General features: G+C 46.7%; 1 protein-coding gene across 1 annotated transcript in view; it reads left to right on the forward strand.

The window, feature by feature from the left end:
• SLC39A14 (solute carrier family 39 member 14) overlaps positions 1–25,088 on the forward strand; it is a 45,261-nt gene that overhangs the window by 10,549 nt on the left and 9,624 nt on the right. Inside the window, exons 2-3 of the mRNA XM_029937364.1 lie at positions 22,118–22,398; positions 24,168–24,354. Coding sequence (XP_029793224.1) covers positions 22,132–22,398; positions 24,168–24,354 — 454 coding nt within the window. The 5' untranslated portion in view covers positions 22,118–22,131. The remainder of the gene's footprint in view (positions 1–22,117; positions 22,399–24,167; positions 24,355–25,088) is intronic.

Consider the following 25,088-nt stretch of genomic DNA (forward strand, 5'->3'; position numbering starts at 1 on the left):
CTATTTATATTTTTAAAGGTTTTATTTTTAAGCAATCTCTACACCCAACATGGAGCTTGAACTTATGACCCCAAGATCAGGAGTTGCATACTCTTCAGACTGAGCCAGCCCGGCGTCCCTATTGTGCATTTAGATGGCTTTCAACTTTATACCATTACAAGTACTGCAAGAATGCACACTCTGTGAGGGTAGGGGCTTTTCCATCTCGCTTAGTGCTGTACTCCTTATGCCCAGGACAGTTGACAGTAGATCCATGTTGTTGAACGTATGCTCCTATAAAGTCCTTAGAGCTGAGTACCCCCTTTCAGCATGATTTCCATAGGATGAATTCATAAAGCGAAGTATTGGGACTTGACAAGATGACTTAAAAAGTTTTTTTCTGAAAGGATGAATGTATAAGAATAGCCAAAGACAATTTAAAGAAAAAAGTAGTGGGCACCTGACTGGCTCAGTCAGCAGAGCATGCAACTCTTGATCTGGGGGTTATAAGTTGGAGCCCCACATTGGGCATAGAGATTACTTAAAAATAAAATCTTTAGGGGTGACTGGGTGGTTCAGTCGGTTGAGTATCCAACTCTCTTTTTTTTTACTCTCCTTTACTTTTTTTTTTAAATGTTTTATTTATTTTTGATACAGAGAGAGACAGCATGAGAGGAGGAGGGGCTGAGAGAAGGAGACCCAGAACCAGAAGCAGGTTCCAGGCTCTGAGCTAGCAGTCAGCACAGAGCCTGATGCGGGGCTCGAACCCACGAACGTGAGATCTGACCTGAGCCGAAGCCGGAGCCTTAACCGACTGAGCCACCCAGGCGCCCGAGTATCCAACTCTTGATATCAGCTCAGGTTATGATCCCACAGTAGTGAGGTGGAGAGTTGCATCAGGTTCCACACTAGGCTCCTTCTTTCCTTCTCCCCCTCCCTCTCTCTCTCTTTCCTACTCCCTCTCAAAATAAAATAAAATCTTCTAAAAGTTAAAAAAAAAAATGAAGAAAGTAGTGGAGTTAGACTTGCTTTATCAGGAAAAACTTTTTTTGGTGACATTGGCACAGGATAGGTAAATGGAACAAAATAGAAACATCTAAAACCAGACCTCAGTATGTGTAGGAATTTAGCAAATAATGACTTTATTTCTTACTGGTTGCAGTCTGATTTGGAGCAAATGTTCTGTTTCTAAAATAGGGAGTTTCAGGCAGTGTCTTTTCCTCCTCAGCAAAGCTGGGCTCGACCCTTTTATAATTAGGAAAGTCCTGTAGATCCATTGTAACTAAGTTTCTTGAGAAGATTATAATGAGCATGAGGACAAATTGCTGAGCCATGGTGCCTAGCAGACAACAGTAAATCCTAGCAATTCTTATTGTAAAATTAAGGAAGAAAGAATTGTGGATCAGTGACGGGGGTGTTTAGACGCAAATGTGAGTCCAGTCCATTCAGTTTGGCAGATAACTTGTAAAGCATCAGGCTTTTAGCTACAAGAGGCCTGTGTTCCTGCTTGTGCTGCCATTAACGTCCCAGGCTCTGTACATTTCTGCTCTGCCATCCTTTTTGCAGGTAGGACTTTGTTCTTGTTGTCACTTGCCAGCCTGTTCCTCTGAGCAGGAAGGAGGAAGGGAAAGAGACGGCACCCATGTTTTATTAGCTAGAACAGCCACCTGTATTGGACTTTATCTCTGTTCTTTTATCTTTTATGGACTCTGTGGTTGAGGTCTATAAACAGAATAGACTTTTTTTTTTTTAATGTTTATTTTTGAGAGATATAGACAGAATGCAAGCAGGGAGGGGCAGAGAGAGAGGGAGACACAGAAGAATCTGAAGCAGGCTTCAGGCTCCAAGCTGTCAGCACAGAGCCCGATTCAGGGCTCAAACTCACAAACCGTGAGATCATGACCTGAGCTGAAGTTGGACACTTAACCAACTGAGCCACCCAGGCGCTCCCAGAATAGACAATATTGGATAACTGGTTTTTTTTTTTTAAGTTAGATTCTCTTTCTTACACTGTGTCAAATCAAATTGTAGAGGACAGATTTAAATTTTTTAAATGCAAGAAAATACACGGGGTACGTGGTTGAGCACGTTTGGCTTTAGCACAGGTCATGATCTCATGGTTCATGAATTGGAGCTCCACATCACTGCTGTCATTGTGGAGCCTCTGTGGAGCTTCAGATCCTCTGTCCCCCTCTCTCTCCCCATTTCCTGCTTGCACTCCGTCAAAAATAAAAATAAATGCTAAAACATATAATAATAAGAAGTGCAAGGAAATACAGGTATATATTTCTATAATTTCAGCATGGGGAAGGATTTTCCAAGCAGAAACCTTAAAGGAAATGTCGTGATATATTTACTTCGCCTCTATGTTATAAAGTTTATTTATTTATTTTTGAGAGAGAGCGCCTGCACACAGGTGGGGGAGGGGCAGAGAAAGACTCCCAAGTGGGCTCTGCACCGGCAGGGGGCTCAAATCCAAAAACCGTGCCATCATGACCTGAGTCAAAGTCAGACGCTTAACTGACTAAGCCACCCAGGTGCCCCTACTTTGCCTCTATTTAAAAAGTTTCTCAGGAGTGCCTGGGTAGCTCAGTCGGTTTAAGCGTCTGACTTTGGCTCAGGTCATGATCACACTGCTTGTGAGTTCAAGCACCGCTTTGGACTCTGTGCTGACAGCTCAGAGCTTGGAGCCTGCTTTGGAATCTGTATCTCTCTCTCTCTCTCTCTCTGACCCTCCCCTGCTCACTCTCTGTCTCTCAAAAATAAATAAAAACATTAAAAAATATTTTTTTATTTTGTCAGTAATACCAATGAACAAAATTAAGAGGCAGATGATTAATTAGGAAGTTGTCTGTAATACACGACAGAAGGTTAATATTTTTATCAATCAATGAAGTCTTACATACACCAGTGAAAACAAAGATGAATGAATCACAGCAAAAATGGGCAAAGGAGAGTAACAGTTTGTGAAAGAAGAAATATAAATGTTAATAAACCTGAAAATATGTTTAGCCACACTAGTAATCAGAGAAATGCAAATTAAAAGAATTAAAAGAATGGCTTTTAACCTATTTGGCAAAGATAGAGTACTATATTTTATGTTTATTTTGAGAGAGACAGAGACCATGCAAGTGGGGGAGGGGCAGAGAGAGAGGGAGGAACAGAGAGAATCCTAAGCAGGCTCTAGGCTTTGCACTGCCAGCACACAGCCTGATGTGGGGCTTGAACCCATAAAACTGTGAGATCGTGGCCTGAGCTGAAACCAAGAGTCAGACACTTAACCAACTGAGCCACCCAGGTGCCCCTAGAGTACTATTTTAATAGTCAACGTTGGTGAGAATCTTAGGAAACAGACCTTTTTATACACAGATATTAGGAGTATTAAAGTAGTTAAACCTTCAGAAGGGTGGTTTAGAAAATCATATAGTAAGTTCTTAATAAATATTTGCTAACTGCCACTCTGGGGGACAACCTGCTCCTGGATCTCACTGGTTCCTTCCCTTCTGTGAAGACCCCCTTTTTCCCTTAGGGCCTCTCTGGTGTGCCCTGCTGCCAGGTGGAGGTTAGGGAAGAGGCAGTCAGCTCACCTGAGGGCCTTTCCCCACCACCACCTCCCCTGCCCCAGGATTGCTGAGCTGTCCTCGAGAGGGGGAGAGCAGGACAGACCCAACAGCTGTTTTTTTTTCTCACTTTTTTACTGGAAGCCTGAAAGGTTGGTTTGTGAGAAAAGCGGGTAGGGTTGGTTTGTGTCCTGCTAGTCAAGAAAGCCCTGTAAATCACGGGGAGCAGGCCGAACTGTTGGGTCCTCTCATCCTTTCCTGGAAACCAGAGGGTTCCCAGCCAGCCCTGTGGACGCCAGTTTTCTTAGAGCACAGGGTACGTGAGGCTTGGAGCGTGAGGCTTGGAGCGAGGTGGGGCCCTGTCGTCCTGGGAAAGCTGGCTCTGCTTTTCCTCCAGGGCATGAGCTAGAGGCTTTAGGCCCCTGAAATCCCTTGCCACCTCTTTCCCCCTGCTCATGATGGCATGTCCCGTGCTCTGCAGTCCCAGGCCCAGGTGACGTTGATTGGCAAGTATATGTTTCAGTGCTGACCATTTTTCTCCAGTGTTGGAGATGTTCCATATGAGAGGCCAGGCAAGTTCTCAGGATACCAGGCCCCTGGTTAGTTTCCAGCGGCAGCAAGCCACGATTGTTGTCATCACCTTTCCCAGAGAGATGCAACAAGTACAAAGTCACCCACTCCTCCAGACTTGGGCCACTAGCCAAAGTAGCCGCTGGAGTAACCTGACCAGCCCTAGGATCAGAGATGGTGTCCCAGGCCTGCACCTCCCTGCTTAGCCACCCCACATCTAGCAGATGCTGTGGGGATGCCTCCCACAGCAGAGGCCTTGACCATGGGCAAACTGAGGTGTGTGCACAGCCCTGCTGGCCAGATTATGCTTGTGACCTTGACTGTTCTCACACAACTCCCTCTTGGCAGCCGCTCATGAGCCCCTCCCCCTGCATTTGGATGTGTGCAGTTGGCACGTTGAGAGGTTATGTGCAACTAGGCTGAGACTCACAGTTTCCATCAGCAGCTGAGAAATTCTAGAAACAGCCTGTACTTGTGGAGTTTCCTTAGTTCCTTTTCTTCCCCTGCCCTGAGGGAAAAGTTAATGTGTTATTTTCAGCAGGATTATCAGATGGCTGCCCATCCTCAGCATGTTTGTCTACGGGGGTTGCAGAGAAGGGAGGCTGCCTGCCTGTGCCTGCTTTTCTCCCAACACCTTCCTCTTGGATCCCCCACTGCAGTTCATGTTTCTCTACCTTATGTTTTATATTCCAGCTCCAGACAAACTTCTCTGGCTCTCTAGGGGTCTTAATCTCTGTGTAAGCAGCAGGAGAAGGGGTCTAGTCCCTAAGGTTAATAGTTCAACTGTGGATAGAGACCAAAGAACAATACAATTGGCAGCAGAGAAGCTAATACTTTCATTCAGCAGGTATTCTTTGGGGGCTGACTTAGTGCCAGCCACTCATTCCTCCACCCTCTGGAAGGGTCATAGACCTGGAGTCTGCACCACTGTAGAGTTTACACTGTAGTAGTAAGAGACTGAAAATAATGCAGTGAAGACAAGAGAAGGAAGGCTTTTATAGGTAATAACATACACTAAGAAGAAACTAAAACTGTGTTTTGGGATTCTGAATGACTGGATGTGAGCTTTTTTCCCCCCTTTTGAATCACATGGTCATCTACTTTGTAGAAGTGACATTTGAACTGAGACCTATGAAAATCTAGGGAAAGCACTCAAGGCAGCGTGAACGGCAAGTGCAAAGGCCCTGAGGTCATAATGCATATACTATGTTAAAGGGAAAGAAAGAAAGCTGAGTTGGCTGGACCCTGGTGAATGAGAGGCCTCAAAAATGTCAATGGCGGGGGGAGGGTGCCTGGGTGGCTCAGTCACTTGAGCAACCGACTTCGGCTCAGGTAATGATCTCACAGTTCGTGGGTTCGAGCCCCACGTCAGGCTCTGTGCTGATGGCTCAGAGCCTGGAGCCTGTTTCCGATTCTGTGTGTGCCTCTCTCTCTGCCCCTCCCCTGCTCATGATCTGTCACTCTCTTTCAAAAATAAATAAATGTTTAAAAAAACATCAATGGGATTGGCAAGGACCAGAGGACACAGAGACTTATAGGCCAGGGAAAGGAGTTTTGGTTTTATTCCATCTGTACTGGAGAGCCATCAGAGGGTTTAAAGCTGTGGTCAGATTTTTACTTTTTTTTTTTAAGATTTTTATTTATTTTTGAAAGACAGAGAGAGACAGTGTGAGCAGGGGAGGGTCAGAGAGAGAGGGAGATACAGAATCTGAAACAGGCTCCAGGCTCTGAGCTAGCTGTTAGCACAGAGCCCGACATGGGGCATGAACCCACGAACCCGAAGATAATGACCTGAGCCGAAACCAGATACTTAACCAACTGAGCCACCCAGGCGTCCCAGATTTTTACTTTGAAAGGATGACTTCTTTCATTGAGCTATCCACCTAAGACTTGGAGACTTTACATGTATGTATGTTATACTTAAAAAAGAAAGGACTGACAGCTTGGGGGTAGGTGCCCAGTGGAATCTGGAAGGCTGGGTAAGACGTTTCATTTCATTTCGGCCAGCATTTCAACATTTCCTCCACTCACATTCCCTGTGCTTCATGGGCTTTACAAGGAAAACTGGAATGGGCTCTTAACCTCAGGCAGTTTACAGTGTAGTGTCTTCAGATTCAGACAGTCCCTCCAAATCTTCCTGTAGGAGAGAGGTCTGGAAGAATGAGTGGTATTCACAAGGCAGTTGTTACTAACATCTTGTAAGTACACTCAGTGTTAATGTAGTGGAGCTGACTCACTTTTGTTGTCTGTTATTCCATTGTGAGAATTGGTTAGTTTATTCATCCACTCCTGCCGATGGGCTTTTGGGGTTGCCTCCAAGGCTTTTGTTATTGTGAACAGCACTGCCCTAAGAATTATTCCCTTTTTTTCTCCTGTTTGGAGTGGAAAGTCACCCAACCTACAGCATGCCTGAATTGCAAGCTAAAATCAGAAACCCTTTCCAGGAGGCCATCTGATTGCCCCTTGGCATTGGGGTTGGGGTTGGCCAGAGAGGGGTAAGCCTTTAAGTCTGGTCAGAATGTTGATCCCTTTTTAATAGGTAAGCAGTTTATAGGAGGTAGGGGAGTGGAAGGGCAAGTGGAAATAGGAAGTCACTTCTGTACCGCAATGCCCAGACTGCTTCCATACCCACAGTCTTGAGGGTATTCTAACCTGGGGAGGAGGAGCTGTTGGCCCTGGTCTGTATCTGAGTGTGATAGGAGCCAGAAACCTGACTGCTGATGCTCTGGAATCCATCTGTGTGTGCTCTTGACAGCCCCTCTAGAGCTCTGGCAGAGAAGGGACCAATTGAAGGGAATATGCAAGTACTTCTCTAGGTCCTAGCAACCCAGGACTGTTATGAAAGACCTGGGAAGTTAGCTGAAAGCATTAGAACTAGCCTGTCCTAGGAGAGGATATCATCCAGACAGGGGTGGTGGGGCCTGTGCTGGGGAGGATTTGGGGTAGGTCAGGGATGAAACTTTGGCCTGCAGGTCATCCTTTTTTTTTTTTTTTTTTAAACCACATCCAGGCCCTGCATACCTTGCAGAGAAAGTGCTTGACACACATGTGGACTTTCTGACAGATGTTTCTAACAGATGTTAATCAGACGTCCTAGCCTGTAGGTTGCAGAGACAGGAGGTGCGGGGGTAGAGTGGGGCAGGGGCAGGGCATTCTGGGTGGAACCCAGGGTCCAGCCACAGAGTAATTAAAACGGGTTATGGTGAAAAGATAGAGCCTAGTTGCATGGACTCTTAACTACAGGCAGACTCTTAACTATAGGCAGAGAACTGAGCTCTGAGCTTGTAGGCTGGAGGGGAGCACCAAACGGAAGCATTCTAGCAGCAGGTAAGATGGTGTGGAGCTGGTGAGGGAAGGGGATAGAGTGTGTAAGCAGACAGCATGAAGCTGTGGGTGGCACTGGTTTCTCTTCAGGAGAAGAGGGGCATTCTGGTCACGTGGCGAAGCTCACAGTGAGGAAGCAGAGGATGTGGTAAAAATTTGCTTCAATAATCAGATGGTGACTGCCAGTAACCTTGGGCCCGCGATGAGCCATGTGGTCAGTTGGGACAGTGGGAGGGAAAATTGAGGAATTATGATTCAGGAATGTAATTACTCAGTGTCCCTCCCTTTCCTGCCACTTTCCCCAATTTGGAAATAGGGGCTTTTTCATTCTTTTCCCCAAGAATCCCCTTTCTTATGAAAATAAGGCTCATTTATTATTCTGCTGAGAATGAATTATTTTAATGGTCACTGAGAAATCTGAGGCCCCAGGTGGAGCCAGTGCCTTCCTACTGGGCCCTCTGGTCATGTGCAGGATCAGTAGCTGGGCAGAACGAGGTTGCCCTCTTTGAAGAAATCAGGAACTATAATGAAAGCTCTAGATCTTGCTCTGAGAGCAGTGGTCCTCAAACTTTAGGATGTGTGGAGATCACCTGAAGGGTTTCTTAAACTAGGTTGCTGGGCCCCACCCCAGAGTTTCTGTTTCAAGTTTGGGTGAGGCTAATAATTTACATTTCCAACAAGTTCCCAGCTGATGGTGATGCTGCTGGTCCAGAGAGTATACTTTGAGAACCACTTTTCTAGAGAAATCACACACAGTTCAGCATCTGAGCTGCAGAGATTGGCATGGCCAGAATCTTTGAGGAGGAGTGGGGGGCTTGAGCTGGCTTGAGGATGGAAGGGTTGTGAAGGCTGAACTAGTGGTGCAGCAGGACAGTGAAGGGGAGGGGTGGGTGGAGCAGCTGGCCTCAGGGCAAAGATAGGCTCCTGCAGACGAGTTTGGAGCTGCCTAGGACCTGGCTTCTGGTAGAGAGAGCTTCACTGCACCCGGGAAACCCAGCATGCCTCTGCTGGCTGTAGCTCAGGGTCTTATAAAGGCTCACTGTCTGGAAAGGGCCCACCTCACATCCCAGACGGAGCCTGAGGCTCAGAGTATAATTCTGAACCCATTTTGGGAAGAAGACAACATAAGAGACTCCTAGTCAGAGCCCTTGGTGGCAAATGCTGCCCACTGCGTTGCTGCCAGGGAGTTGGAGTTACACATGGCCCTCCTGTGACGGCAGGACGGTTAAGCAGCCTTGTGGACTGCCTGATTTAGGAAATGATGGTGGTAGGTGGGTTGGTCTTCTTGAACTCGCTCTGTTATGGGGACAATGATGTGGCTTGTTCCTCCCCTGGCAGCTGCTAGAGAGGAGTCTATTCAGTTCTCTGATGAAAAACCGCGAGGCCAGCAGCCGAGGCCAGCAGCAACAGGGGAAGCACCCCAGGCTGTGCTGAAACAGGGAAGAGGAGCCTGGCTCTTTAGACCAAGCTGAGTGCTGTGTGTTCTCCCAGCTGGACGCCAGAGAGCCTCCCAGTCCCCCAGCTTCGATTCTTAACCACCTTGAGCCCCTTCTCCACACTGCGGTCAGGCTGATAAACTAAAACCACAAATCTGATCACAGATGAGGTCCAGTCACCTTAACATGGCCTCAGGGCAAAGATAGGCTCTGTCCCTGCCTAGGCCCCACTGGACTCTGAAGTCCTTACATGCACTGTGTTCACTAAGTCTTTCCAAACTCAGCTACATTCTGGAACGTTCCACCTCACCCCTAACCCCTTTACTGTTACCTGGCCTGCTTTTACATGTCCTTCATGTCTCTGCTTTAATAATATGCAGGCTTCCTCTGATCTCTGACACTAGATCTGACTGCCCTGCTGTCTTCTCCATAGCCTCCCGTACTCCTTGTCCTGATCTATGGTGAGTGGTGTGCCCTGGCTTCCTCACCAGGCGTCCATGGTCAGGCAACCCTGTGGTTTATACTATTCTCCCCCTGTGTTTATTAATGATGCCTCTTTTCATCAAGCACACTACTTTGGATAATAAATGATGATCCAACCCGCCAGTAGTAGGGAATCAAAAACTTGCCAGGCATCCTTGCACTAAAATTGCCATTGTGACTTGGGTTTGCCGATTAGCTGCACACGATTCAGCCTTAAGTGTGTGGCTTTCCTCTTCCTCAGGATGGACCCCAGGGCATCCATTTTGTTGGTGTTAGACCGTGGCAGGGGTGACATAATTTGGGAGCAGGCAGCTTCTCGATGCCATTGCTACCTGATGGCGACAGTGGCAGCTGCTCCCTGGTGGTCCGTCTCCGCACTGTGACTGGGGGAGTAGCTCCTCCACCTGCAGTGTTTCTTCAGCTCTTCCTGTGATTCTCTAAGCCATTTAATATGATACACAAACCCCTTTTCTGCTTAAACTGCTTAACTGAATCCTGAACAACAGGTAAACCTTGTCATCATTGTTCTTGTAAGTTGTTGAATTGTTTGCTTTCCTTTCTCTGTGAGGACAGGCACTAGGCATCCCCAGTACCTAGTGCTATTCCTGTTATGGAGCCAGCATGAAATGAATATTTCTTGAATAAGTTTATTCTTGGACTCACTTTTTGAGTCTGGTGGGTGCAGGTAGCTTTTAGTTCAATGCCTATAACTGAAATGGAAGGAATGTGGCTTGTTTAGTCTGGAAGAGAGTAAGTGGTGTTGGCCACGGACTTCAGACGGTGTCTGAGGGCTCAGGTGGGGGCGACGGGATGTTTCTGGAAAGAAGCACTGAGTTCCCTGTTCCTGTCAGGGTGTAGGGGCCACGACTCCACGCGTTCCAGCAGAAATTCTGTTTCTTCCTTGTTGGCCCAGCAGTGGTCTGGGCACTGTCTTCTGGGAAGGGCTAAAAAGGGGGCCCTCCTTGCCTTCAAGGAACAAAAAAAAACCTGCTGGGAAGGATCCCTGGGATACCAGATAATGAGGAGTCCAGAGGAGTTGGAAAATAGTCCCCAAAGACTAGTCCAAGACGGCTTCCTGGAAGAAGAGATAATTGAGCTGCCTTCTGAGAATAAGCAAGAGTCAGCTCTGGGTGAAGGGATTGGCCTGAGAGCTCCATGGGACAGAACAGAAGGAGCAGACCTAAAGCTGTGACCCTTAAGCTCTCTAATATACCAAAGTGCCCTGCAAGGTGGACCGTTTCATTGCTTAATGGTGCTGGGGACACATGGTAAGTGTCCATGTGGCAGGCCCCAAATTGGAACCCAGGTCTGCCCAACTTATGTTGTGTGATAATTTGGCCACTAGATCATATATTTTTCTTATGTATTTGACCTTGAATAACAGGTCGGGGAATTTTGCTCCAAGCAGGTGACATAAGTGGTGGATGGGAGCACAATGTTTCCTAAGCCACATGCCGGGCCCCATGGCCTGACAAACAGGAGTGGACTTAAGGGACAACAGGTCAGAATTTTGCAACTGAGTGTCTGGGAAGTGGTGATGGACGGATGATGAGAACAGCAGTGACTCTTGTCCTGGCTTCTGGCGGGGAAGCCCCAGCTGGCTGATCCTCCCCAGGCTGTGTGACTCAGTTAGTTAGTTTTGGAAGACTTCTCTGCCCAACTGTGGAGCCTGGCAAATGCACTCCCCTCTTCCCCACTGGTCCAGCCCTCTGGGCCTGGCTGTCATTTCCTTTACTCAGGGCTCAGCAGGTGGCTAAATCAGTGGCCAGCCACCTTCCCCACCCCCACCCCAGCTGTCTGTGCTGGGCCCTGACTTCAGGCTCTGCCCTTCTGGGTCTCCCTCCCACAGGCACTGACACACACAGTGGGGGCTCAGTAAATATTACCTGACACGGAGCAGCAGGCTGCTGGTTCTAATTTTGTTTCCTGCTTCTGTGACCCCACTTTTTTTTGGGGGGGGGTAGTTTTCTAATCCTGCCCCTCCCAGCGAAGGGGTTTCCTGGGGGAAGTAAATAAGGCACTGCCTCTAGGTTACACCACCCTCCTCCCTGTTCCCAGACCTCCTGTACTGTTTGCAGAAATCTCCCACCCTAGGTGGCCTTGGTTGAGCCAAAGCTTGAGGCTAAGGACCTGGTAGTGGGAGCTGAGAGAAGAAAAGAGAAGAGAAGAGACGTCTTTTTAGGGTTTATAGGAGAGCTAAGAAAGAGGAAGGCCGGAGGGGGCAGAAGAATAGGCCCTTTGAGTCCTGGGCCTCTTGGGTGAGGCTTCCTTCTGGCTACAGTGTTTGCTCTGCACTGGGGAGGGGGCTTCAGCTTGCCCTGGAGGAGAGTGGCTTCTTGAATTGTGTTCATTTGGTGGGTGGGGAGGGCTGCCGACTGGGTAGTTTTTCTCAAAATTCTTTGACCTACAGAAAGCCAGTAGGCCGGGATTTACCTGAGGACCAAGCTGTGAGACGGCTGGTTTTCTAAGTGGGTCTGTTGGTCCATACACAGACCACTGTATCCTTACTGGTTTGACCACGAATACTGGGAGTGTGTCCATTTATAGAACACGGGGCAATGTTTGTAGTCAGATGTATTGATCATTGCTTTTACAGGTTGCTTGTTTTGTGCCATACTTAGAAAGTTCTCCCTAACCCCATGACTATAAAAATAACCACCCGCGTTTTCTTGTATTGCCGTATCTCCACCTCCCATCAGTGATTCGAAGTAAAAAAATAAAAATAAATACTCCAAATCTCACCACTCATAGTCATCACTACTATTAAATGAATTCTATTCTGGATAATCCTGTAGGCATACTCATGGATACATGGAGATAGAAATAAATAATCTTATAAAAAAGTATTTAACGTTTCCCTGAGTATAACAAGAAAAAAACTGTGGCAGAATTAAAGGAATTATTAAGTTTTAAAGAAATATGCTTTTCATCAAGAGATTATTTTGTAAAGGAGGTTTAAAAAAACTTTGTGAGTCATATCTATAATTACCCATTTTATTTATTTTTGTATTTTTAAATGTTTTGTTTATTTTTGAGAGTGCATGAGCAGGGGAGGGGCAGAGAGAGAGAGAGGGAGACAGGATCCAAAGCGGGCTCTGTGCTAACAGCAGAGAGCCTGATGCAGGTCTCAAACTCACTGACCATGCAATCATGACCCAAGACATATTCAGCTGCTCAACTGACTGAGCCACCCAGGTGCCCCTATAATTACCCATTTTAGATAGTATTTATTGACTCTGTTATGAAACATGAGAACATTAGCATTTTCACTTTTTTTTTTAAGTTTGTTATCTTGAGAGCAAGCGCAGCATTCTCTTTGCCTCTCCCCTTCTTATGCTGTCTCTCTCTCTCTCCCAAATAAATAAACTTAAAAAAAAAAAATAAAGAGTTGGTCACTTCTCAACTGAGCCACCCAGTAGCCCTCTCATCTTTTTTGTTTTTTTAATGTTTAGCACCTCACACAATTTTTTTAAATGTTTAATTTATTTTTGAGAGACAGTGCAAGTGGGGAAGGGGCCAAGAGGGCAGGGACAGAGGATTCAGATGGGCTCCCCACCGTAAGAGCAGAGAACCCTGTGTAGGGCCTGAACTCACGAACTATGAAATCATGACCTGAGCCAATGTTAAGAGCCAGATGCTTAGCTGACTGAGCCACACAGGCTCATCTTTTTATAGTATTATTGAAAATTTGTCTATTTCTATAGCACTCTTCTATAGCACTGTCTTGTAGCGATTATCCCATGTTGTTGTTGTTTGATATTTATTTGTTTTTAGAGGGTTGCTGTTTTGAGCGTGGGAGTCTCAGAGAGAGGGAGAGAGGGTCCAAAGCAGCCTTGGAGCTCTCAGCACAGAGCTGGAATCCGGGCCAATCCCAAGAGCTCATGACCTGAGCTAAAGTCGAGTCAGACACTCAACCTTTATTTCTTTTTTGAAGGGCTTTAACGTTTACCATCAGTGCATTACCATGGTTCCTGTATTCCTGTGCTCCTTATTTTTATTTCACTATTAATTAGCTAATTTCATTTTCCCGTTTTTTCATTCTGGGAAGGACACTAAAGCCTCTGACATCTTTCATGCTTGAAAATTTCTACCTTACAGATTTGTGTGACATCTTGGCTGGGAACAATATCCGTGGGTTTCTCCCTCACTCTCTCAATGATGTAAACATCGTTGCATTTTCTTCTGATACATAAGGTTGCTCTGGGGAAGATGAGGGCAGTCTGAATTTTCTGGCACTTAAGAGAAGTTTTATATGTATCAATTTTTGTAGTAAAATAATTTTGGGGAAAAATTTTCTTTGAGGTGCTTGAAAAATGTCCTTTTTTTTTTGGTTCATTTATTTATTTTGAGGGTGAGTGAGGGTCCCCAGAAGGGACAGAGAGAGTGGGAGAGAGAATCCCCAAGCATTCTCCATGCTGTCAGCACAGAACCTGACAGGGGCTCAAATTCACAAACCATGACCTGGGCCAAAACCAAAAGTCAGATGCTTATCAGACCAAGGCTCCCTGAAGATGTCTTTAAGTTCAGCATTCTGCATCAGATTTTTAAGGTTTTTTTTTTTTAATGTTTTATTTATTTTTGATACAGAGAGAGACAAAGCATGAGAGGGGGAGGGTCAGAGAGAGAAGGAGACACAGAACTGGAAGCAGGCTCTAGGCTCTGAGCTAGCGGTCAGCACAGAGCCCGACGCGGGGCTCGAACCCACGAACGTGAGATCTGACCTGAGCCAAAGCTGGAGGCTTAACCGACTGAGCCACCCAGGCGCCCCTGTTTTTTTTTTTTTTTTTTAAGTAATCTCTACACCCAACATGGGGCTTTAACTCACACCCTGAAACCAAAAGTCACATTCTCCACCAACTGAGCCAGTCAAGTGTGCTCCTCATTGCTTTTTAATTTTACTTTTAATTAATTAGTTAATTAAAAAAAATTTTTTTTACATTTATTTATTGTGGAGAGACAGAGCGTGAACAGGAGAGGGGCAGAGAGAGAAAGAGACACAGAATCCGAAACAGGCTCCAGGCTTTGAGCTAGCTGTCAGCACAGAGCCTGACGGGGCTGGAACCCACGAACTGTGAGATCATGACCTGAGCTGAAGTCGGTCGCTCAACCGACTGAGCCACCCAGGTGCCCCTATTTTTTATTTTGAGAGAGAGAGAGTACAAGCAGGAGAGGAGCAGGGAGAGAGGGAGACACAGAATCCAAAGCAGGCTCCAGGCTCTGAGCTGTTAGCACAGAGCCTGATGCAGGGCTCGAACTCACGGACCTTGAGATTATGACCTGAGCCGAAGTCAGATGCTAAGAGACAGAGTGTAAATGGGGGAGAGGGGTAGAGAGAGAGAGGCAGAGAGAGAATCCTAAGCAGGCCTCACACGGTCAGCGAAAAGCCTGATATGGGGCTCAGTCCCACAAACCATGAAATCATGACCTGAGCCCAGATCAAGAGTTGGGCGCTCAATCACCTTTAGCCACCCTCATTCCATGTTTTAATCTGTTTTTTCCTTCTACCATTCACTGTGGTTATTTCAGACCTTCTTTTGTCAGTGTTTCTATTTTAAATTACTGGCAGAATTCTGTTCTCTGTTCATGATAATTTATTTATTGGTTCTTTAGTGATTTTTTTTTTAAAGTAAGCTGGCATTCCCTTTGATCTCATTTTGTTTTATAATTTCATCTTGGGCTCTGGTTTTGTTGCATGAATGTTCTAATTGAGTTATTCTGCAGTGTGAAGCGGTTGTGAGGAATTGTTTTCTCTGGACTTATGTTTTACTTTGGGTTGACATCTTTGTCTTTTGCATGGCTCGCCTGCTGTTGTCATCGTGTTCGTGCTAGTGCCGTTGGGTCTGTCAGCTTTAAAATAAGACTCTCTTCCCACTGCGTTGAGGCTGGCTTGCCCCCCACCCCCACCCCCATGGCAAGGACAGCAGTGCTGAGGGCCAGGATTCAGGACCTGTTTTCTGTGGCCTGTAGCGAGTGTGCAGAGGAGATGTGGTGGGGGAGATGGTTCTGCCCCAGATTCCAGGTTTGGGTAGCAGCCCTGTGGCGTGGCTCAGCCCACGTATCCAGGAGGTGTGTTCCACTTCTGTTGGAGGGGGAGGAATGCTCACTGGGAATTGGATCATGTCCCCAGTTCAGTATGTGGCCTTGGGGCCCTGATTTCCTTCTAGGAGAGTCTCATTGTTCTCGTTCCAGGGTCACCTGTTTGTTTCCCAGCAGCTTTTCCCACTACTCCTTAACTGAAGAGGAAAAATAATTGGCAGCTGTTTGCCTCTGCAGATTTGGGGGAGGTTAGTGAGATATTTGGCTCCTTGCTGCTGCGGTGAGGGCTGGGTCAGGCCTAGGAGAGAAGCCATGGATGGTGCCCCTTGCAGTTCTTCACTTGCCTCTTGTTTTTCTTTTTTTTTTTTTAGTTTATTTTTGAGAGAGAGACAGCGTAAGCAGGGGAGGGTCAGAGAGAGAGGGAGACACAGAATCCAAAGACAGGCTCCAGGCTCTGAGCTAGCCGTCAGCACAGAGCCGAGGCAGGGCTCGAACCCACAAACCGTGAGATCATGACCTGAGCTGAAGCCGAACACTCAACTGACTAAACCACCCAGGCGCCCCAACTTGCCTCTGGTTTTCAAGTTACTGTATGCCCATCTCCATGTTTGGTTGCTGTTGGTATCTTTTTTTTTTCCCTGAAGTTTTACTAAAAAAAAATATTTTTTTAAATTTTAGAGAAAGAGAGGAGCAGAGCGGGATAGAGAGAATCTCAAGCAGACTCAATACTCAGCATGGTGTCAGACAGTGGGGCTCCATCCCATGACCCTGGGATCATGACCTGAGGTGAAATCAAGAAGGCAACTGACTGAGCTACCCAGGCGCTCCTTTGTACTCAAATGTCAATGATCAGGAGAAGGAAGATTGTGATACTATTTCATTTCTCCATCTTAACTCAGAAGTCTTTATTTTCATATCATGTTTTGATATACTTCATACTAATACTCAAAACTCTGCAGGTTTATTTTCCTCTTTCCGAACTAAGGAAGCAGATCTAGTGAGCTCCGTGCATTGCTTGGAGTTGCTGCAAACTGGCCTTCTCACACCAGGTCTAGAGTCCTTCTGTTGCTAAAGCCAGAAGTAACACTTCTTGGGTACTTGGACCCGTGAAGATTGAACACGGGGGGGGGGGGGGGGGGGGGGGGGCAGGGAGGAACTGGCTACTCCTCAAGACCTCCCCCTCCTCTTCCTTTCCCCATAGCTTTGTCTTTTGTCTGCAAGTGTCAGGGTTTTGCACATCTCTTCTAATGGAGACTCAGGAATGTTGCCCCCTTGACTCACCTGGACCCATCTGCAATAGTTAACCATTAGTGGGGAGTGTCCCCTGGGGAGACATTCCTCCTGGGCTGACAGGTCACAGCCTTAGAATGGGGTGAGGGGTACAGACTGGAGAAAGACCCACCTGTTTGGAGGTGTTCTATAGAAGTGAACAGTTGATTGGGGAAGATCCCTCGGAGGAGTGGGGAATGGCCTTGTAGCCAGTTGGGACATTGGTGCTCACAGGCCTGGAGCCCTGAATTACTGCGGTCACAGGTCCCTCAGAATCCTTGCTGTCTGTCCCCATGAGGAACATAAGAGAGCTAGACACCTCTTTTGACATCCTTGGTATTTTAGGTGGGGGAGAAGACCATTGACGGGAAACTTAGAGTGATTCACTAAGGCCAGGCAGTAGTGAGGCAAAGGGTTCTGGGGAGCCATTATATCTATCACCACAACTTCTCCTTCCCTCCAGCCATACCTCCCCTCCCACTCTTCCAACCTGCACGGTTGGTGTCTTTCTTTCTGTCTTTCTGTCTTTATTTTGTATAGACAATCAACCTTTTCTCAATTTTAAGTAAAGAGCTTTGTAAAAACCCAACTGAGATCTCCCTGCCTCTGATTGCTTCCCTTCGACCTGCAGCTAAGGCTTCAGCTTAAGAGTTCTAGCTTTATAATTTGTTGTGCTCCCACATCCCCCATGCCTTGAGGGGCACAGAATAGGTACAAGTGAGTGGGTTTACAGACAACATCGGTCACCCAATTCCTGTGGCTTATCAGTGGCCTTGGAAACAGTTGTTCCTTACTCATGTTTGTCTCTGGAGCATTCAGCCTTCCATGTTTCATTCCGCAGCCCAGAGGGCTCCAAGACTGAGAACGGTAGGCTCTCTTGCCAGCTGGTGGTCAGGAAAGGGAGTGAATGTTTGAAGGCCTGGCACTCCCAGGCCCATTGGGTCCCGTGTCCAACCTCTGCACCAAGTGTCATAATCAGTTGCTGCTTCATTGCTCTAACTAGAAGTAAGTGTTTTTGCTCCTAACAGAAGGTGGGCATGGATAACCAGCAGCATGTTGAGTACGGCAGTTTTGTCCACAGGACAGAAGTGCCATTCTTAGGATGAGCTACTTCTGGACCCAGTGAAGGGATGGCAGGCATGTGGAATTTCTAATTCAGGAGCCTCCAAGATGGTAAGGAAACCTGAAGTTCACAGAGGGTCTGAGAGCAATCATCTCTTGCTGACTTTCTTTTAGGATTTTTATTTCCCCCTAGGAAGGTTAGGTCTGGTGCCTGAAGGCACTAAAATAATTTACTTATTTGAACCCAAGCCAAGTGAACAAAGGAGTGGAGAAACTCCAACTTCTCTTAGTGGGAGAGCCTGGTCCTCCGAGCCAAGAGCACATTCGAGCCTTTTTCTCTTTCCAGCTTGTTTTCATGCCCTGCCCTGCTTCCTCTTCTTACTACTCCTGGAAGGTGTCCTTGAGGGCAGCTGGCTTGGCTCCCTGGGAGGACTGGGGGGTCCACCTGGGGGCCTGCCCATTTCCATAGCCTTAACAGATCCAGGCTTCCTCCCATAGCTAGGCCCACAGTGTGAGGACCCCTGCCCAGCGTCACCCCCCAGCTGCCTCAAGACCTGTATGTGTTCTCTTCCTCTCTCCTGTTTCCTCCAGAGAAACTTCTATAAACTTTTTTCCCCCTAAGAATAACTTATAGCTAAAGAAAAAAAGTCTCCATTGGAGCAGAAAGCTCCCCTTCTGTGTCTGCCAAAAAGCCAGGGTCACTTGGATTTGAAGTGTCTTTAGCAACTTCAGGATCCCTGGACCAGGACTTCTGAACTTGCCCTCCTAGTTGTTTTTAGATTCTTGCGGGGTGGGGGGTGGGGGGGTCATGTCTTGAGTGTCGGGTCAGGTAGCAGGTTCTGCTCATGCATTTCCGGAGGCTGTCCTGGCCTCACCAAGGAGCCACAAGGCCGCAGGGTTGGTGGACAACAGATACTTTTTGTAAATGCTTACTTTGACATGAATGCCCAGCCAGGCAAAGCTGCCCAAGTGACGTGGGCTTGTCTCACACTTGAAGCGCTTTTGTGTTTGTGTATTCTGAATGTTTTGAAGTTGCTGCAGATAAATTTGAGAAATACAGCTGAAGTGGGGACCATCGTTTTGTTGAAGTAATTGTAACACAGGCCGGCCTCTAACATGTACCTGCGGGGTCCCTTGCACAGGTATTCAGCGCATGTTATGCCTGGACTTGGAGTGCTTGTTGGTGCTGATAGAAATTGGGAAGAGCTAGGGTGTCTGGCTGGTTCAGTCAGTAGTGCACACAACTCTTGATCTCTGGGTTGTAAGGTCAAGCTCCACGTTGGATGCAGAGATTACTAAATTTACTTAAATAAGTAAATAAAATTGGGAAGAGCTGCCTAGAGAACTGCAGGGTTTTGCGGACCTCCAAGAGGACCCAGGTCTCCATACAGCAGGGAAGTGGTTCAGAGTGCACTGACTTTCCCGTCATTCAGACTGGCTTCAGTTCACGAAAAATTTAATCTACTTGTTGACTATGGCTTCTTTTTCCTAATCTCTGAAACTGGGTTTTCTCCTCTATTAGGTGAAGATAAGCATCCCAGCTTCTCTTCAAGGAATCCGTGACTATCACATGCTTAGCAGCGTTGGTGCTGGTGGTACCAGCTGCTGACCTCATCATCTCCTTGCCCTCCTTTGCTGAATCCACAGGGCCTTCCTCACCTTCACTCTGATAGTGAAACACATGCCTCAGAGATTACAGTGTGGCCAGGTGGAGGACAGTTTTCTTCGCACAATAGATTTTAGCCATTTCAGCCTAAGATCCCACCTGCTGACTGTAACCTAACTTCTGGTTCTCAGTGTAGATTTGAGAATTGTTAGTCTCAAAATAACACCTGGTACACTGCCATTTATGCTGATGGCTAATCCATCCCTTTGTGTGACTCAAAGCACATTCTATCGAAGAGGGATATTTTTCTGTCTCCAGATTCTGTGCATGCCCCACAAGTGACCGCTAAAGCCTGGAATGTCCCCTGGTATATTTGTTGGGGAGACCTGTGGGATGTGTGTGTTACAGGGCTGGAGTAAAGTTAGCCACAGGGATATTCCCAGTAGTTCCATTAGCAGCTCAGTATCTGGGCTGGGAGGGAGTCAAAGTGGAGGAACCCTGCTAATTAGAATCAAATCACAACATTTGATTGAATGCTTTCTGTAGGTCAGGACTTGGTGACTTGCTGTAGCTCATGTCATTTAGTTTTCATAGTAACCCAGTGAGTTGTGTACTCATTTTATAGATGAGAAAACAGGTAGAGAGAGCCTAAGTATCTTGCCCAAGGTCACTAACCTGGCCAGCAGTGGTACAGAAATTCAAGCCAGGTCTTTCTGACACTAAAGGCCAGAGTAAGCTGCATCACTACTCTTTTTAAGTTTTGTTTAAGTAATCTCTACACTCAGTGTGAGCCTGAGCTCACAATCCTGAGATCAAGAGATCACTCCATTGAGCCAGCCAGACATTCCCTGCGTCACTACTGTGAGTGACTCTAGAATGTTTAAATATCTTGCCCAAGACCACACCCCTTGTAAGTGGCAGAACCAGGATGCCAACCAAACAAGCCTGCTCTTAACCACTCTGTTCTAGCTCCTCTGTCACAAGCAAAGGTCCTGAGGTGGAGTGATCCAGTGAGAAGAGTGCCCGGGCCCTGGGAGCCTGAAAGGTGTGGAAACACCTGTAGTGATGGGGTTCCTGGATCTAGATGGAGCAGGCTCATTTTCCCTGCCTGGTATTTGTTTTACTAATTAAGTCATAACTATACTGAGGAAAAGATTAACGAAAGAAAATGTTTCCCTGTTCCTTCTTACTTCCGACTTTTGTTACATAATTGTTCTGCTTCTTGGCTTAACATGAAACTCATGGTTTTCATTTTATAGCTGCATACTATTCTATGAAATGTATATAATTTGTTTGACCATAATTTTCTGCCTATAGCCTTTTAATTTTTGGATTGCTTCTGTTAGTATAAATTCCAAAGGTAGACTTAATAATTCAAAGAATTGAAAAAATGCTTTTATTATCATATAACTTCAAGAGTCTCATGATTTATATAGCCACCAGCAGTATTTTACTCTTTTGTTTAACCTCACTAACATTCAGGTTTGTCTTTTTTTAATGTTCTGCTGTTTTAATAAGCAGCAATATAACATTATCCATCTTTTACATTTGTATTATTTTTTATTGAACTATAGTTGACATACAATATATTAGTTTCAGGAATGGAACATATTGATTTGATATTTATATGCGTTACGCAGTGCTCACCAGGGTAAGTATAGTCACCATCTGTCACTATACAAAGTTATTACAAAATTACTGACTATGTTTCCCAAGCTGTACTTTTCCTCCCTGTGTCTTTCATATTTTACAGCTGGAAGTTTATACCTCTTCATCCCCTTCACCTGTTTTGCCCATCTCCCTGCCCCTTTAAGTTTCTATTCTTAACAAACAAGAAATTCTCAGTATTTTTTTGTGTTTATTCTCTAATTTAGGCAGTATAGAAACAAACTTTTGTCATGTTTGATGGTGTGTTTATTCCCCTGGTCTATATTTTTCCCCTCTTTTAGTTGTAGGGTTTTTGTGGGTTTTTTTGGGGGCGGTGATGTTTGTTTTTGAGAAAGAGAGAATGAGTGGGGGACAGGCAGAGAGAGAGGGAGACATCCTAAGCGAGCTCAGCGCTGACGGCAGAGAGCTCCATGTGGGGCTCAGACTCATGAACCTGGAGATCATGACTTGAGCCAAAGTCAGACGCTTAGCTGTCTGAGCCACCTGGGCACCCTGGTTTTTGTCTTTTTTTGTTTTTAAGGTAACTTTTTATTTTGGAGAAATTTCCAATGTACAAAAGTAGAATAGTATAGGGGCTCCTGACTGGCTCAGTTGGAAGAGCATGCAACTCTTGATCTCGGGGTTGTGAGTTTAAGCCTCACGTTGGGCATAGAGCCTTTAAAAAAAGTAGAATAGGATAATAAATCCCCATTCATCTAATTGAGTAGTTTCATGAGTTGTTAACTCATGCCTGATGCCTGATTGTGTCTCGACTATGTTCCCAATGCAAATATCCCTGCCTTTGTTATTTTGAAGCGAATTCCAGATATTGTTTAATCCACGATTATTTCTGAATCTCTAAAAGATAAAAACTTTTTAAGCATAACCATGTCTTTTTTTTTTTTTTACTTTTTTTTACGTGTAAGTTTAGTCAAAGCTTTTGAATTTGTCATTTTATTATTTTTTTATTTCATGTTTTGAAAAGAAGTGTTGTGCTCAAAAGCTTGGCAGAGACTTTAGGGAAGGGTAAAGAGTCAGAGTGGGAGAGAAGGCTGTCTGGAGTGAGGCTGCCACGTCCGTTAGGAAAGCCAGAGGAGAGGGTCAGTTTCTGGAGCCTCTCACTCACCTGCCTTTCCTTCTTACAGGTTTCTCTGCCAGCATGCAACTGCTACCCCCAGCCTTCCTTAACTGCTTCCTACTGACCCTGCTCAGTGTATGGAGTGCTGCTGTTCCTGAAGCTCATGCTGTGTCCACGGGGACTCCAGCCATCAGCGCAGCCTCCTTTCTGCAGGACCTCCTGCGCCGATATGGGGAGGGGGACAGCCTTACGCTGCAGGAGCTGAAAGCCCTGCTCAACCACCTGGATGTGGGCGTGGGCCGGGACAATGTCACCCAGCCTTTGCAGGGACAGAGGAACCTCTCAACGGTAAGGCTCCCGGCTTTGCTGAGCACTGTCTGCCCCCTGAGGGTCACAGTTCAGTTAGGCATGGGGAGCCCAAGCAGCTTGGGGCAGGCGAGCCTTGATGGTAGAGCAGAGGGGCCAACTCTCCTTCCCCATGTGGTCTGGGTCAGTGAGTCCGAGTCCCCCAGCAGTGCCTCCTGCCCTCCCAAGTGGCTGTTTTGAAGCCCTTACCAGAGGGAGCTGTTGGTGGGGGTTCTGGGCCCTCCACAAGCTTCCTCGCAGCTGCCTGGAATCACTGGAGCCACTGGAAGCCAGAGCTCCCCGACAGCTAGTGCTTCTCGTGGGGCTTACAGTGTACAAGGCCCTTTGCCTGCGGTCCCAGGAGAGCCTTGCACTACCTCGGGTGCAGGTGGAAAGTCTTCACTGTTCAGAAGGCAATACTGAGGGTCCCACGGTGAGGCCTGGAGAGCTCAGGACTGAGACCCAGGTCCTTTGGCTCTGGGTTCTTTGTTCCTTCTTCCATATCATGTTTGCTAATCCTAGTCTGAGGCTATTTGTGGCAGCCAAATGTAAGTCAGCCAGCAGTGTCTTTATATATCTGGTTTGTTCCTTGCACTGTGAGAAAGAGAAAAATGAGTCATGTTGAAGAGTTTGCTGTCACGATGGGGAGCTTAACCAACTGAGAACAGAGTCATCTGATAATAGCATGAAGTGTTAAATTCTATGGGCTGGAAAGTCTTCATAGGATTCAGAAATGAGAGAGGGAGGGGAGTGTATGCTAGAGGAATCAAGGGAGCTTCGTGCGTTAGGCGTCCGGGGGCTTCAGCCTGAAGGAGAACAGTCTGGAGAGGGCACAGAGCCAGGGGGCAGGCAGCCGGGATGCAGAACCGCAGGCACGTGTTATATCTGAGCTGGTGAGAAGGCTGCCCTGACCGGCTCTCGCACACCGACTCCACAGGGCCCCTTGGCACAGCAGCAGTAGCTCGGGGTCACCACAGTCCAGTCCTCAGCTTTGTAGGCCCAGAAGCTCTCACTTGTCACCACACCCAGAGGGCTGTTAGAGACAGACCCATGTAAAGCCACCTCAGATTAAGACTATTGTGTAAGTGTATACAGTATAATTAGAAGTAAAACTGCAGTGTTTCACAGGAACGGCATGTGAGTATACTAACCTAACGCTTCCCAAAGGGGCTGAGCCTTCATGTCCTCTGGCCAGCCCGTACTTGCTCTAGGATACACTGAATCTTTAGATTCTCCTTCTTTCCTCCTCTAATCTCTGTCAGCACGTTCTTCAGGCTGGAGACAACACCATGTATAGGGTCTTGGGGGCTGATGTTCCTCTTTAGATGCCAGTGCTCAGTAACAGCTCTGGAGAAGTACCTGGAATCTGCATTTTAATATAATAGCTCCTCAGGCTATTGTGATGTGCAGCCAGATTTGGTATCTGAATGAAGCTGTATCTTCAGGTATTCAAGTAGAATCCTATTTTCTACAAACCACACCCTGGTCACCAAGATTGGAATTCAGTTGTTTCCAGACCTCCTGGGAAGCCCTGTATGAATGGGTGTGTGTAAGGTGTGTGACTTTCACTGTGTGGCTGATCTCTGAGGTTACTTATCAGTTTTTCAAGTTTAGGGACTACCTTGCTCTCATTCCTAGAGATTAGTTTACAGATTGCCCACGATTTGGACAGGTTCTATCTTTTCCTCTTGGAAGGCTGAGTCGGTTGCTACAAGGGGCGAGGTGTCACTTTGGGTTCTGAGAGGCTTCCTGCCTCTCCTACTTTGTCTCAGTGCTTTAGTTCTGGAGACCTCTTTGCTGCCCACAACTTCAGTGCCCAGTCACGGATTGGAAGGCGTGAGTTCCAGGAGTTCTGCCCTACTATCCTCCAGCAGCTGGATTCACAAGCCTGCTCCTCCGAGAACCAGGAGAATGAGGAGAATGAGCAGACGGAAGAAGGGAAGCCAAGTGCAATTGAAGGTGAGCAGAAATAGGGAGGCAGGGGCCTGGGACTGTGCTCATGTTCACGTGGACCTGGGGCTGCAGGATGGTGCCATTCACAGAAGGTCCTACCAGTGACCAGCTCATCAGCACTAGGGGAGTGAATCAGACTGATGATTACACTGATACCTTCTGTGCTCCCATGACTGCTTCAGCGTGTTGTCAGACCAGGTGGCCTGGCTGGTGAATGTTCAGTGTTGGGCTTTTGGACCAGCCTGGGTTTTGGGAGCTATTTTTTCATTTTTGTTTTTAATGAAACTACAAGGGACAAGTGGACTTGTTTTTGTTGTTGTTGTTATTGTGTTGTTGTTTTTAGCTTAGCTGCCCCCAGCCCACTTCATCCTTTCTCCCACCCTGCCCAGTACCTCTGCTCTAGCCGCAGTGAACACACCATGGTCCATGAATGTTCGTGACTCCCGCGGACCTGGGTTGCCCCTCTGAAATCCTGTCACACTGATGTACGCTGCCCACCCCTTGGTAACTAGCATATGCTGCCTTCATTGTTTCCTGCTATCATCATTTCACTTCTGTGGGTTTTTTTTTTTAACTTTTCTGTTTTCACTTGCCTCTCCATCTAAAAGGCAAGCTTCTTTTGATAGCGACATTGCTGGGTTGTTTTTAGGCTTCTCCACAGCACCCAGCAAGAGATGGACTCAACCGCTCATGTACTGACGGGCTCGTACCCTCTGCCCTGATGATAGCTGAATTGAGAA

This window comes from Suricata suricatta, chromosome 1 (genome assembly GCF_006229205.1).
Source record: "Suricata suricatta isolate VVHF042 chromosome 1, meerkat_22Aug2017_6uvM2_HiC, whole genome shotgun sequence".
Lineage (NCBI taxonomy): Eukaryota > Metazoa > Chordata > Mammalia > Carnivora > Herpestidae > Suricata > Suricata suricatta.